Genomic DNA, 16,320 nt, shown 5'->3' with positions numbered 1-16,320 from the left:
GACCAAATTCTTCTTGTTCCTCCTGACTGTTCTGCAACCCTTTCATCCTTACTGCTATTTCAAACAGAGCTTCTTTTCCTTTACTTAGCTGTTGATCATCTAGAAGAATCCGATGCATTGGGTCTACATAAACAGTTGCCAAAAGAATGTTATTTTGTAATAGTAGCTCCTCTCTCCATTTCATTGATGTAGCAATGCCACTTGTAATTAACCCTCCTCTTTGGGACAGGCGAAACATCAGGTTCTTCCACTCCTTTAAGAAAATATCTGGAGTTAAGTCCTCTGCTTGTAATTTTTTAGTCACTGTAAATGGGTGCTCTAGCAATTTTTCCAGCTCAGTCACCTGATTCCACTGACTTTCATTTAGCGTCAGTTGAGGGTTAGCCATGTCTACAAGAAAGGTTTTCAGTTCAACCAAGCGCTGAATCATTAAGTAAGTACTGCCCCATCGTGTGGCTTGATCAATAATTGCCCCTTTTCCAGCACGTCTCTTCAAAATTGAGTCAACTTTAGGGGTTCTGGCAACAGTAGCCAATTTTCTCACCTTGCCAATCAGTGCAGCAGCATGTCCTTCTTGCAGACTGTCTCTTATAGCCAGCTGTAGCGTATGCACAACACAGCGCATGTGATGAATGAAAGAACATATTGACACAGTTTCAACAAGATCATCTAAACTATCATGTTGCTGTTCATCTGAAGCAACTTCAGTTTGCTCCTCAGTTACAATACTGTGTTCCTCTATTTCAAACATTTCTGTGTCTGTGGACCCAGAATGTTCTTCTAGCTGCTGGTCACCATCATTACTCTCATTCATTAGCTTAATAGTACTTATCATATTTGAAGCATTGTCAGTTACGACAGAAAGAACTTGCTCTTTTTTAAGTTCATAGTCTTGCAGAACCTTTTCCACCAAGACCTGGAGAAACTCACTGGTGTGATGAGCTTTGGTGTCTTTTACTGCCAATGTCTTGGTAACTATTTCATTTTTGTCACAAACAAATCGGACATTGATGGCAAAATAGTTCACTCTGTGACGTGTGCAGGCATCCATTTTAAGAAACAGAAAGCATCCCTTGAGAGTTTTTTTAAGTTCTTCCTTTTGTTTAAAAGCTTCTTCGATTACTAATTTTCTAATACTCTCTCCAGAGAAACACCAAGCTTGCGGGCCATTTCCCCATTCAGACACATAAAAGCTGGTCGTGAAAATAATGAAATAGGCACACTATCCTTTACAACAAGCTCTATGATCTGTTTTTTAAATGTATCTACAGTAACTTTGTCACTGACAAAATATCTTGCAACTGATGGCTGCAAAGTTCTCTGCTCCTTTGTTTGGCTGGAAGAGCTGGGCACTGGTTCATTGGTTTGGATGCAGTCTTTCTCATCCACTGCTTTCAGTACTTCTGGATGAAAGCGCTGTAAATGTCTCTTTAGATTAGAAGCTCTGGTAGGAGCATTTTTATCTTTGCCTGAATATGCACTCATCTTGGCTTCACAGCATTTGTTTTCGTCTGGATCATTTGTCATACACTGACAGACAGACATAATGTTTTCTATCTTGAGTGATGGTGAAATGTTCAAATACAGCTGATTTAATGTGATGCTTCTTTGACATTCTCAGGTTTTTAATTCTGCATTCACAATCCAAATGACAATTGTTTTCCTAAAAACAATTGTACAAAATTATTGCCAGGTCGTACAACTGATATAGTGGTCAGTAATACTGTTGTTATTCCTCATGTACTCACAGTTAACTGATGCAAAGTTTGTTGAAAGGATAATACTTCTTACAGTCTTCCTCTTCTGAGTAGCAGGCAGCTGTGAGATGCTTGGAAGACGCACACCTAGTATGATCTAGTCTAGAGGAGGAGCTTTACTACTAAGAATTTGCAACACATTTTCACTTTCAGTTTCATACATTGTAAGTAGGGGGGTTGGGGCAGCATGAGGTTAACCAAGTATAAGGGCAGTGGAGAACAGTGACACACAAGAAGTAAGAAATGTCTCTATCTCCAGCAGAACTGCTTATCACTGTTGTTCATAGTTTGATAGAACATATATATTTGAGTAACATTTATAAAATTCATATGAAAGTTCAATTATGAAATATTAATACATTTTTTTTAAAGCTGGAGTCGGTACATTTCTACCGACTCCGACTCCAACCAAAACTAACTCCGTCTCCACAGCCCTGCTGTAACCTTGCTTTTTTTTTTTTTTTTTTTTAAATTGATAATCCATCCTAACTCTTGTAGGCCGGATATTAGTTTCCCTAATTGGGCGGTGCCCTGTGATTCTGAGTGTCCCACAATTAACAGATGGTCTAGATAAGAATGTCCTGTCAATGTAAATGTGCCATGAGTTCTGCCATTATTTTAGTGAAGACTCCGGGCGCAATAGCAACCCCAAAGGGAAGTGCTCTGAACTAAGTGATTTATTACCCCTCCCAGTGAAACTGCTAACCTTAGAAACTGTTGATGGTCTGCGTGTATCAGGACGTGATAATAGGCGTCTTTAAGGTCTAAAACCACCATGAAACACTTGTTGAATAGCAGCTTTATAGCTGATTTTACGGATTCCATCTTTGAAAGAGCGAATTATTAGGAATTTATTGAGACTTTTGAGATTAATGATAGTACGGAAGGAGCGATCTGACTTCTTGACCAGGAAGAGGGAGTAGTAGAACCCTTTACCTCTTTGTACCGCAGGAACCTTCACCAAGACCCCCTTCTGCAGAAGTTCCTGGACCTGATTCCAACGCCCGTTCTGTAGGTGACGAACGGATGGAAGTTCTGTCTTCTCCAACAGCTCTTCTAGTACTGGACCAAATAAATGTACCCCTTCGCATGGAATGCCGCATAATTTCGATCTGGCCTGCATGTCCCCCGGCCAGCATTTCAGCCATAAGGGTCCGGGCAGCACTGGAAAGGGCCGCTGACCTGGCTGCTAACTTTAGAGAGTCTGCTGACGCATTCGAAAGAAAGGCCGCAGCTCCCCAGATCATAGGGAGGAAAGGATTTCATCCCTCTGGACTTTGTCGTTAAGTTGTTCCTCTAGATGGTCCAGCCACACCATTGGTGACCTGGCTGTGCATGTGGCTGCAATTGCTGGTCTGAGGGCCCCTGCTGATGTTTCCCAAGTGCCATTTAGGAACACGTCGACCTTTCTATCTAGCAGGTCTTTAAAATTACCCAAGTTCTCAAATGTCAGGGAGGTTCTTTTACAGGCCTTGGTGACAGCCGCGTCTGGCTTTGAGGCTTTGTCCCATGAGGATGATGCCGCCACCTCGAATGGGTATCTCCTTCTGAATGCTAGTGGTAGTGAACCCTTCCTCTTGGGTTTTATCCTTTCACTCGTGATCAGGGAGTTGATTTTATCAATCACGGGAAAGGAGCTGCGAGCCTTGCGGTCTAACATCATCTCCTGTACGGACTTCTCTGCCCGGGGTTCCTCAATCCCCATGTTATTGTTCACCACTTTCACAAGTCGATTAACCCGCTCCAGTGGAAAACAGGAGCGACCTGATCTAGCTTCTGAAGGTGATGACGGGGATGAGCCTGACCTTAGGTCCTCTGAGTCACTGCCCGAAAATGAAATGGGGTTCAAGGGGAAAGAACCTAGATCCCCTATCTCCTGACATATGGATGTAACTGAACCCCTGACCTCCTGTCTGACTATCTCTCTCAAGCTGGAAGTAAAGTCTGGGGTCTCCACCACTACTAGTTGCTGTATGCAGGGTCTGCACAACTTCCTTTCTTGGCCATCTGGAAGTGGAACCCCGCACTCGGCACATTCCCTGTGCTTAGCTTTAGCGGAACATTTTTTCCACTGATAGACACGGAGAGAGGGAACACAAGGGGAACAGTACATCACCAAGTGAACTTTCTCATATATCACTTAACCCTGACGTGTAACAGAGTGGGACTGTAATCTGCGGGGGGGGGGGGTCCTTCTTAGCCGCTGATACATCTCTACGGCTTAAGCACTTCACCGGCTTTGCCTCTGACTGGTTTTAGTTCTCCCAACGCGGCTACTGCCACTGGAACTCCGCTGGGAAACCTTGATGTAAAACTTCTCTGCGAGCTGCTGTTGCGGAAGCTGCTGATGCAGCTGCGGCTTCTGCTGCTCCTGCGCTTGTGACCACTGGTGCGCTTCATGCTCTGGTGACTCCATCCTGGAAAATGGGCCTAGAAGCATCTGGTAGCTGCTTCAGCCATCCTTATATAGCCGGCCACCCCCAGGTACCGATCCTGGATGGGGTCAGCAGACATTATCCTGATTGTCCTGCCGGGTACACAGAGTGCTGCCCTGCACCCCCCTACCCCCCCCATCCCCACCCCCGGATTAGGACCCCCATTGGCCTGGATGCGCACGCTAAGAGTACCGGTGGCCCCCATGCTTCCGGCGACCCAGCGTCCTCCAAAGATGCTCCCACCGATGACACCGCAGCGGCCCAAACAGCGCATGCCTGACTGCGTCATCGGGCCACACCGGACGCCTCCGCCAGTGACTGCAGCGCAGCACCGCCCCGTGAATGTCGCCCCTGCCTGTAACGATCCCACCAGCGCACACAGCCTCAGGAGATGGCATCCCCTCGCAGCAATACTTACCCGTAACTGCAGCGATGGGCCATCAGAAGCTCGCACACCCATGAAGGCCGCTTCCTCCTGCTGATGCCTGCACCAACAGTTCCCCTGCCGTGCGTCGCTTCCGGCACACCGGACAGACCGAGGCAGGGGACCCCCGCTAACTGAGCCGATCTGCCAGGCCCGGGCACATCTTCTGTCTTCAGTCTTTTACCTTCACAAAGATATGTCTGAAGGGTTCCACGGTCAGGGAGTGGAAACCAACTGATGCGGGAGAGAGGGCTGCCCTTTTTATGTCTGTAGGTTTCCTGTTACTGAAGGACGGATCCCCTCTCTCGTGGTGCTGTCATGGCGACTGAATAAAAATTGATGAAAGGTTGCAACACAAGATAGTCCGGATGGTGGATAAGCAGCCCCAATCAAGTTCCAAAGAAATTCAAGAAGTCCTGCAGGCTCAGGGTGCATCTGTGTCCGTGCAAACTATTAATAGACTTGAATGAAATGCTATGACAAGAGCAGGAGGGCCCCTCTTGTGACAGACATAAAAAGCTAGACTGCAGTTTGCCAAAATGTACATGTGTAAGCCAAAATCCTGGGACCGCGTCATGTGGACAGATAAAACCAAGATAGAGCTTTTTCGTAAAGCACATCATTCTACTATTTACCAAAAAACGGAATGAAGCTACAAAGAAAAGCACACAGTACCTACAGTCATATATGGTGGAGGTTCAAAGATGTTTTGGGGTTGTTTAGTTGCTTCTGGCACTGGGTGCCTTGACTGTGCAAGGCATTATCACTTTTGACGGTGCGCCGTGCGCGCCAAAATCAAACTTTTCGAATTTTGGCACGCACGGCGCACCGTCAAAAGTGCGCAGCGCAGGTCAAAGCGCAACTAGCGCACGGCCTGCGCACGATCTGCGCACCCTATGCTAAAGATAGGGTGCGCCGATCGCAGGCGCCGCTGTGCGCTAGGAGGCGGCGCTACAAGCAAGGGGCGGGCACGCCGGGCAGAGAGCCGGCTCGGGGGCAGAGCTACCCCCGGCCGTGCGTGCGCTTAAAAAGCGCTAATGTGAAACCACCCTAACACGCAATCAAAAAGTCGGATATAAATAAACGTGGTACTGCTGAAAACGTCATCTTGTCCCGCAAAAAACAAGCCACCATACATCTCCATCACCGCAAAAAGAGTCATAGCTCTCAGAATAAAGCGATGTAAAAATAATTTTTTATATACAGTATATAAAAGGTTTTATTGTATAAAAGCGCCAAAACATAAAAAAGATATAAATGAGTCAATGCAAGAAAGCGGACGGCACCGCTGTTACCGTGCTAAGGTCCGTGGCTGGCAGCAGGCGGAGAGCTCACGTCCAGGGCTCCCGGGTGCTTGACCTCGTAGCAAGACGATTGTAGTTTCCAAGAGAAAAAGGTCGCACTCTGCGGGATAATGATGAATGTTTATTGACACTGAATTACATGTCACGTCGGAGATGTGAAGGAGAGTGTGTCAAATGGCTGACTATGGCCGTTTCACGCTACTACTACGGGTCCCGTGGAAGCACTCGAGTAGCGTGAAACGGCCGTAGTCAGCCATTTGACACACTCTCCTTCACATCTCCGACGTGACATGTAATTCAGTGTCAATAAACATTCATCATTATCCCGCAGAGTGCGACCTTTTTCTCTTGGAAACTACAAAGATATAAATGAGGTATCACAGTCATCGTACTGACCGAAAGAATAAAGCTACTTTATCAATTTTACCACACGCGGAATGGTATAAACGCCCCCCCTCCCCCCACAAAGAGAAATTCATGAATTGCTGGATTTTGTTCATTCTGCCTCACAAGAGTAGGAATAAAAAGCAATCAAAAAAAGTCATGTGCCCGAAAATGGTACCAATAAAAACATCAACTTGTCCTGCAAAAAACAAGACCTCCCATGACTCTGTAGGCCAAAATATGGAAAAATTATAGCTCTCAAAATGTGGTGATGCAAAAACTATTTTTGCAATAAAAGGCGTCCTTTAGTTGACAGCTGCCAAACATAAAAACCCACTATAAATAGTAAATCAAACCCCCTTATTTAGGGAAAAATAATAAAAGTATTTATTTCCATTTTTACCATTAGGGTTAGGGACGGTTAGAGTTGGGGCAAAAGTTAGGGTTACGGTTGGGATTATGGTTGGGGTTGGAGTTATAATTGGGGGGTTTCCACTGTTTAGGCATATCAGGGGCTCTCCAAACGCGACACGGCGTCTGATCTCAATTCCAGCCAATTTTGCGTTGAACAAAAGTCAAATGACGCTCCTTCCCTTCTGAGCTCTGCCATGCCCCCAAACAGTGGTTTACCCCCACATATGGAGTATCAGCATGCTCAGGACAAATTGCACAACAACTTTTGGGGTCTAATTTCTCCCATTACCCTTGGGAAAATAAAAATTGGGTGTGAAAATATCATTTTTGTTAAATTTTTTTTATTTTTACGGCTTTACATTATAAGCTTCTGTGAAGCACTTGGTGGTTCAAAGTGCTCACCACACATCTAGATAAGTTCCTTAGGGGTCTACTTTCCAAAATGGTGTCACTTGTGGGGGGTTTCCACTGTTTAGGCACATTAGGGGCTCTCCAAACGCGACATGGTGTCCGATCACAATTCCAGCCAATTTTGCATTGAAAAGTCAAACGGCGCTCCTTCCCTTCCAAGTATCTGCCATGTGCCCAAACAGTGGTTTACCTGCATATATGGGGTATCAGCGTACTCAGGACAAATTGTACAACAACTTTTGTGGTCCAATTTCTCCTGTTACCCTTGGTAAAATAAAACAAATTGAATCTGAATTAAATTTTTTGTGAATAAAAGTTAAATGTTCATTTTTTTAAGCATTCCAAAAATTCCTGTGATGCACTTGAAGGGTTAATAAACTTTTTGAATGTGGTTTTGAGCACCTTGAGGGGTGCGGTTTTTAGAATGGTGTCACTTTTGGGTATTTTCTATCATATAGACCCCTCAAAGTGACTTCAAATGTGATGTGGTCCCTAAAAAAAAAAAAAAAAAAAAAAAGGTTTTGTAAATTTTGTTGTAAAAATGAGAGATCGCTGGTCAACTTTTAACCCTTATAACTTCCTAACAAAAAAAATAATTTTGGTTCCAAAATTGTGCTGATGTAAAGTAAACATGTGGGAAATGTTACTTAAGTTTTTTGTGTGACATATCTCTGTGATTTAAGAGCATAAAAATTCAAAGTTGGAAAATTGTGAAATCTTCCAAATTTTCGACAAATTTCTATTTTTTTCATAATTTTACCACTATCATGAAGTACAATATGTCATGAGAAAGCAATTTCAGAATCGCCAGGATCCATGGAAGAGTTCCAGAGTTATTACCTCATAAAGGGACAGTGGTCAGAATTGTAAAAATTGGCCTGGTCATTAACATGCAAACCACCCTTGGGGTAAAGAGGTTAAAAATGATAAAGTTATACTCGCCTTGATGTCAGCTGACATCAACCCCAACCCTATTACCCTACTTGCCACCGCCACAGGGCAAGTGGGAAGAAGAGCAAGGCAGAAGCGCCAGATGCGCAATTTATGGGGTGGCTGATGTTGATTGCCTGGAAGGGGGAAAATATCCCTGGCACCTTTCCAGACTTTTAATATAAACCCACAGCTGTCTGTTTACCCTTTGCTGCTTTGAATTTATAGGGGGACCCTGAAAATTCACCTGTAAAAGTTAAGCAAACAGCTTTGAGGCTGTTAATACCTTGGGAACCTTTTGGGATATTGTCTCTTTTCCCAGATTACCATCAGCCCCCAGCTGTGGGCTTTCACTCTGCTGGTTATGAAAATTACGTAGGAGCATACCATTTTTTTTTTTTAAATTCAGTTCTTTTTCTCACATGAAGTACACAGCGTGTGCTGAATACAATTTCCATTGTTGTCATCTGGTCGTGCTAATCTCGGGGAGACCAGGCGACAATGATGGGAGTTGTCTTCAGAAGCCGACGCCTGGGATCAGCATGAACTGTACTGCTTTTCCCTTGCGCCGGGACATGTCACACGAACAGCAAACGGATACACAGATGTCACATATGTACACACAGATCTCACTAGGTTTTTCTTATATAGCAATCACCAGGATGTGTAGGAGGCCTTAGAGTGCGTCTGTTACCTTTCCAAGTTATAATTCAGCCATGCATCATTCCTCAATATGAGGGTTCAATATCCCCTCTTACTATTACAGCTATGACCATGGGTAAAACCAGTGAGCTGTCTCTTGACTTTCACAACCTTATTGTTGCAAATACTGATAGTGTTGGTTACAGAAGCATTTTTAAACTACTGAAGGTTCCAGTGAGCACTGTCGGGGCCATAACCTGGAAGTGAAAAGAACATCATTTCACCATAAACTGCCACGAGCAGGTGCTCCCTGCAAGATTTCAGACAGAGGAGTGAAAAATATGATCAGAAGCCAACCTCCATCGCCTGTATGCACACTTACCATGCAAGACTCCATTGCTGAACAAATAAGCATGTTCAAGCACCTAAAGGCACTGCATATCGCCCCAAAAAACACCATACCAACAGTGAAGTTTGAAGGTGGGAACATCATGGTGTTGGGGCTGTTTTCAGCTTATGGCACTGGCACACTTCATTTAATTGAAGGAAGGATGAATGGACAAATGTACCAAGACATTCTTGATAAGATAAAATTGTGCTGCCTTTTTCCAGGATGATGAAGATGAAACGAGGGTAGACTTTTCAGAAAAACAATGATCACAAACACACAGCTAAGGAAACTCTCAAATGGTTTTTAGAGAAAATAAAGCTGCTAGAATGGCCCAGCCAATCACCTGACCTGAATCCAATAGAAAATTTATGGAAGGAACTAAAGCTCACAGTTCATACGAGCTCATGGAAACTTCAGGATTTGAAGCGTGTATGTGGAAGAAATAAGACAAAATCGCACCTGAGCAATGCATTCAACTAGTTTCTCCATACAAGATGTCCTGAAGCTGTCATCACCAACAAAGGCTTTTGTGTGAAGTATTACATTTCAGTAAGCATGTTCAATACTTTTTTTCCCTTTCGTTTCTCATTATTACACATAACTTACCATATTTTTAAGACCTTAAAACGCACCCCAAATTTTCAGAAGGAAAATGGGGGGGACGGGGGGGGGGGACTCAGTTTTATAGTCCGAATTTAGCTTACGGGGGGGAATCGGCACAGATGGAGGCATTTCGCCGGCATTTTGCGAGCGCTGCGGTGAGGCTCCAGCGTTTTGTGAAAGCCCGGAGGCCCCCCGCAGATCCTTTGCTGTGATGCAGTGGACTCTGGGGAAAATACCTGCCGAAAGGCACATGCTCAGATTGAGATCTCAGCAAGGAGATCTCGTCACCTGAGATGTGGCGCCCATTTTCACAGAGGCCACCGCATCGCAGGAATGGATCTGAAGGGGCTCCGTGCTTTCACAAAACGCCGGCAGAGCCCCGCCGCACCAGGCTGGGAAGGGAGTCTGCATCGCCCTGCAGCCAGAGCTGTGGAGTTGGAGCCCATTTTGGTGGAGTCTGAGTTGGAGTCGGTGTCATGGAAATTGAGGAGTCTGAGTTGGAGGTTTGGCTTACTGACTCTACAGCCCTGCCTGCAGCATCAGACTGGGACCGCCGCCACAGTATTTTGTAAGTATATGATGACTATAAGACGCACCCTCGTTTTCCCCCCAAATTTTTTGGGGAAAAAGAGTCTTATGATCCGAAAAATACGGTATTTTATGGACATCTATGGTTTGATTTCTTTGCCTCTGTGGATTTGGATGCGTTGTTACCAACCATAAGTTGAGAATTTCATGTCAGTAGCATTTTTAGAAATATATTTACTTAGAAAAGTATTGACGTGTTCAATACTTGTTTCACCTTCTGTGTATTTACCGACGCACATATGTATGGGTTTGTGTTTGCAAATAGTGTGTATGTATATCTATATTTTGCTGCCTGCGTTACTATTCAATAAATTTAAATTAAAATAACTTTTAATATTGACAGGTAATTTAAGATGTCTAACGGTTATGAAGATCATATGGATGATGTATGCAGGGATGACATTGGCAGAACTAACCTAATTGTGAACTACTTGCCTCAGAACATGACACAGGATGAGCTACGCAGCCTTTTCAGTAGCATCGGTGAGGTGGAATCTGCCAAGCTAATACGTGATAAAGTAGCAGGTAAAGGTAATTTCTGTTTTTGTACTCTTATATGCTTTATTTATACCTTTTTATTTATAGATATTAAACCTGTGAAATGTATATTATCTTGTAAAATTGAAATAAAACCACAAAAATTGTTCTTTCCTCCACAGTAGCTACAAAAGTAAATGTCGCAATACATATCAGATAGCAGCTGTTCAGCTAGCTCTTCTGATATCCTTGTTCGTCAAGCAACCTGTGTGTGAATGGAATATCAAGGGTTTCCACATTACTAGCACCATCTCTTGAGAAGCGAAACGATGATGTGCTCATCCCCCCTCAAAATCAAAAAAAAAAAATCTGCTTTCTCAAATTTAAGTGCCCCTCACCTTCTGAGATCCAGTTTGCCTAGGCTGCAGTTACTGTCCAAATTTTTGACATTCTTGTAGCAGGTAAAACTCGCTTAACCCATTATGGGGTGCGCTTGTCTCTAAATACATTTTCAATTAAAAATTCCATAATGGAATCACTTGTAATCGGGGTTCGGCAAATGAGCTCCACAAATGATGTGACCAAACAATAAGGCAGCCCCTGAACATAGGAGACTTCAGTCAGTGTCTAACTGTATTTCCTGCATTGAGTTAGGCACGCCCCATAGGCTGTCCAGATCACAGTTGTGGAGGGAGGCAGGCTTTTTTTTTTTTTTTTTTTTTTATAAATCTCGCAGCTTTGCTCCAAGTTTCTATTTCTCCCTGTTACTGCTCTGTGCAATACCAAGCTACTGATCACTTCTAACTGCAGTGTTCAGAGCCCAGCAGTGTAACCAGCACGCTGCTGTGCTCTGAACATTGACTCCGCTCTGTTATGTCCGTGTAAGCTTCTGAGGAGGCTTACAGTGAGATAGCACAGATGTGTATGCCCATCATGTGATACAGCCCAGAGCTGTGATACAGCCCAGAGCTGCGATTCTAATCCTATTGTGTTCTACAGCCCGTAGAAATGTGTATCCAATACAAGTGTATGATGCTCTCTCCGTATTGATTCCCATCGAGTCTCACACATTACACCACTGCTGCCCTAGAAGAGGGCAGAGTGGGGCCGCACGTTGCACCACTGTTCGCCTAGAAGTGGACGGTGCGGGGACGCTCATATCTAATTCCATACTGTGTGATGTGCTAGACTGAGCCTATCCGCATCATGTGATACAGATCGTGTATCTAACTCCCAACATGACATGTGACACTTTCCACCTGTCATTATCTTTTTGTAGTCGCCAACAAAATGGCTCTACACTGTGATCCTAAACTTAATTCCCCCTTATTCTTTTGCAAACAACCAGAAGGGGAGGGGAGTAGTGACCTCACATGCACATGAGCAGGCCCCTAGTCTTTCATGGCAAATTTTATCAGCTGCTCACCCTAGTGTTTTAAAAGTTGAAAATATCAAAACCTTTTTTTTTTTTGTTTCATAGCATTAAAAAAGTAACATTAATTGTATTAAATAAAAATTCTTTAATTTTCTTTGCAATTTTCTTTATTTTTTTTTTTGTTTGATTGTAGTTTGCATTCAATGCCCATTTTGGCCTAAAAAGTAAAATCCCCAATTTATCAAGAAAGACGTTAATGATGCCCATCTTGATGATGGGGCATGGTGAAGTCAGATGCCTGATTCATTAAGAGGCAGACACCACCTAATGAATCAGATGTCTTTAAGGCTATGTGCACACGTGCAGAAATGCTGCGGAAATGTCCGCAACAAGTGTTTTGCAAGCGTTTTTCGCTTGCGCACTCCATGCGATTTCAAGCATCGCTTGGAAATATGATTGACAGATTGGTCACACTTGTCAAGCATAGTGTCACACTTGTCAAACACACTTGTCAACCCCCCCCCGGGGGGGATTGTGGGCTGAAAATCTCTTCTTATATGCGAGTATATATGGTATACCCCCGCTGCCAAATAAAAAAACAAACCTGATTTACTCCCGTCACTACCTTGACGCACCAGTACGTCTGGGGAAATGGGGAAAAAAAGTACTGTATTTAGTCAGCCACCAATTGTGCAAGTTCTTCCACTTAAAAAAATGAGAGGCCTGTAATTGACATCATAAGTAGACCACAACTATGAGAGTCAAAATGAGAAAACAAGTCCATAAAATCACCTTGTCTTATTTGGCAAGATTTATTTTGCAAATCATGGTGGAAAATTAGTATTTGGTCATTTACAAAAGTTCATCTCAATATTTTGTTTATAATCCTTTGTTGGCAATAACAGAGGTCAGACATTTTCTGTAAGTCTTCACAAGGTTGGCACACACTAATGGTGGTATGTTGGCCCATTCCTCCATGCAGATCTCCTCTAGAGCAGTGATGTTCTGAGCCTGTCGCTGGGAAACACAGACATTCAAATTCCTCCAAATGTTTTCTATGGGGTTGAGATCTGGAGACTGGCTAGGCCAGTCCAGGACCTTCATATGCTTCTTATGAAGCCTGGCAGTGTGCTTGGGAGCATTATCATGCTGAAGTACACACACTGGCAATAACTGACGTTGACAATAGCACCAATTTACATGAAAAGCATAACCGCCAAAGCTGTAGGCTACTTCAATAACATGTACATCTTTATTTTTTAATAAGGTAAATAATTCCATTAGTATTAAGCTCCAAACAGAAGAAAATGGTTGCACTCCACGGGATAAATTATGTTCGTTTTATTGACACATAAAGTTACATGTCAAGTCGGGGTTGCGGTGACAAAAGTGCAGAGTAGCCATATAATAAAAATATAATTGTATTTCTTATCAAAGTCATTGGCTGCCCACTCTCATCAGTCCCACAAGCTCGCTGCATTAGGGTAATCCTTTGACTCTGATGTCTCCTTCAAACCACATGTCTAAGCCCTCATCACTTCCTGCCGACTTCAACTCAAAAATATTTCCCCTGATCCGTACATTCCTTAAAAAAGAATCTACAAAAACAATTACTGCATGCCCTCTACCCCCTTGAATACTGCAGCCTCCTTCTCAGTAACCTCCCCTCTAACACTTTAGCACCCCTCCAATCTATTCTAAACTGCTGCTAGCACCCCTCCAATCTATTCTAAACTGCTGCCCAACTAATCCACCAATTCCCCCCCCCCCCCATTCCTCGACATCTCCTTTGTCAATCCCTGCACTTGCTCCCCGTTGCCCAGAGACTCTTGTTAAAACCCATGACAAACAAAGCCATCGACAACCCGGGTCCTCAATACATCTGTGACCTCGTCTCACGGTACTTACCTGCACTCAACCTCTGATCCTGACAAAGATCTCCTTCTCTACTCACCTTTTAACTCCTCTTCCCACAATTGCATGCAAGATTTCTCCCTTGCATCTACCCTGCTCTTGAACTCTCTACCACAACATATCAGACTTTGGCTACCGTGGAAACCTTCAAAATGAACCTGAAGAACCACCTTTTCCGACAAGCCTACAACCTGCAGTAACCCTTGTTACACCGTACCGCTGCACGACCAGCTCTACCCTCAACTACTGTATCCTCATCCCTTGTAGACTGTAAGCCCTCACGAGCAGGGTCCTCTCCTCCTATACCAGTCAGTGACTTTTGTTCAGCATTATTGTACTTGTTCTTTATTATGTATACCCTTTTTGACCTATAAAGTGCCATAGAATGAATGGCGCTATAATGAATATGTTCAGGCAGAACAAAAAGTACCAAATATGGTCAAATGACGATCATTATATACGCTAACTTGAAGGTATCTCCTCCTGCTGGAATGGCGCCAAGTCCCGACGCGGGTTTTGGTGTCTATTTTCGTCAGTGGTGTGGTTTCAGACCAGCAGGTTATAGATGGTCTGAAAACAGCGGGTTATAGATGGTGCATAGCGTACCAACAAGTGTGGCAGAACGCATCACGAGGCGGCTGACGTGATGGGATTCCCGATAACGTGGGCATCACATGATTGGGACTTGGTCACGAAACACGGCACTGGATACGGCCAGCCGACGTGTAGGAAACGTGCACAACCCATCAATCAGGTTATAATCCTCGTTGTCCACATTAGATGGTCTCAGGCAATTTAAAGGGAACCTGTCAGCAGTTTTGGCCGATACAAGATAAGGCCACTGCCTTTCAGGGCTTATCTACATACCGCATTCTATAATGCTGTTGATAATCCCCCGATCCGACCTGCAAGAGAAGAAAAATAAGTTTTATTATACTCACCCGCGGGGGCGGTCCGTTGGGTGTCGCAGGTCCGGATCTGGTGCCTCCCATCTTGCGATGCCACCATCCTGTTACTTCATCTCTCCCCAGCATTGCGCTCCTGCCCATGTGTGCTTATCTGCTCTATTGAGGGCAGAGCAAAGTACTGCAGTGCGCAGGTGCTGGGCCTCTCTGACCTTTCCTGGCCCCTGTGCACTGCAGTACTTTACTCTGTCCCCCGGGTGAGTATAATAAAACATATTTTTCTTATCTTTCAGGTCGGACGGGGGCTTAGCTACAACATTATAGAATGCTGTAGATAAGCCCTGAAAAGCGGTGGCCGTATCTTATATCAGCAAAAACTGCTGACAGGTTCGCTTTAAGAATAAGAGCCGAACAAGGAAAAAATATAAGGAAAGTAAACTGTTGATATACATACAATAAATATATGCAAATCAGTAAATAACCATAATAACCCTTATCTGTTTACATTATATATAAAGGCATTATGTAAATAGTGCTAATAAGTGAATAGACAGAATGTGGAGTTAAAAATAGAGATTTATATAAAGTGTTTAAAAAAAATTTGCAGAATTGTATTTTTTTTTTTTGCTATTTTGTTGTACCTTATATACTCGTGTATAAGCCAAGTTTTTCAGTACATTTTTTTTTGTGCTGAAAACTGCCCCCTTGGCTTATACGCGAGTCATTATCCCAGAAAGATGGCGGAGGAGCAGCTGGTCACAGAGGCAGCAACCTTTTAATAAGGTAAATTGAGGATCTTAAATGGCAAAGATTAATTAAAAAACAAACTTGGGTCAGTTTTGAGTGTCCGATGCGTTTTAAGATCTCCCAAAAGGCAAAATGATTCCTCATGATACATGATTATCACCCAGTCACTCTTGTCAAGCAGGTGGATTATATTATTTTCTAGCAAACTAGTGCTTGTTTGTTTTTCTTTGTGATGTTTTACAATACATACTTGAAATTACTTTATGAAATGGCCATCGTTGGCATGTTTTCAAAAGTGACCATTGTATCTGAGTATTCACTAGTTCAGTTGTAGTGAGGACATACAGATTATAGACATGCGCTGTTTTAGCGTTCTCTTAAGACATGAAGAAAAATCAATTGAGTTTCATGAAGTATTTTATTTTGAAGTTAAATTATGTAGAAATATATTCACGCCTGGGTTTGTCTGCCGAAGGGGCAAATTTTAATTCTTTTTGAAGGAGTGATTCCTCCTCATTAGATAATAGCAACTTTGAGGTATTCCCATCTCCAAGATTCCATCTCAATATGTAGTAGGTGTAATAATAATTGCGGATATCTCCAGTTAAAAATGTATAGT

General features: G+C 43.4%; 1 protein-coding gene across 2 annotated transcripts in view; it reads left to right on the top strand.

Moving 5' to 3' along the window:
• ELAVL1 (ELAV like RNA binding protein 1) overlaps window positions 1–16,320 on the top strand; it is a 111,366-nt gene that overhangs the window by 30,700 nt on the left and 64,346 nt on the right. The window contains exon 2 of one of the 2 annotated variants that reach the window (XM_073546535.1): window positions 10,627–10,814. In XM_073546535.1, the coding sequence (XP_073402636.1) occupies window positions 10,637–10,814 (178 nt within the window). In that variant the 5' untranslated portion in view covers window positions 10,627–10,636. The remainder of the gene's footprint in view (window positions 1–10,626; window positions 10,815–16,320) is intronic. The other variant, XM_073546545.1, reaches the window with a different exon arrangement.

This window comes from Dendrobates tinctorius, unplaced genomic scaffold (assembly GCF_039654945.1).
Source record: "Dendrobates tinctorius isolate UK_male_01 unplaced genomic scaffold, ASM3965494v1 ptg000011l, whole genome shotgun sequence".
Lineage (NCBI taxonomy): Eukaryota > Metazoa > Chordata > Amphibia > Anura > Dendrobatidae > Dendrobates > Dendrobates tinctorius.
The sequence above is the reverse complement of the archived record's forward strand: the minus strand, read 5'-3'. Positions and strand labels throughout refer to the sequence as shown.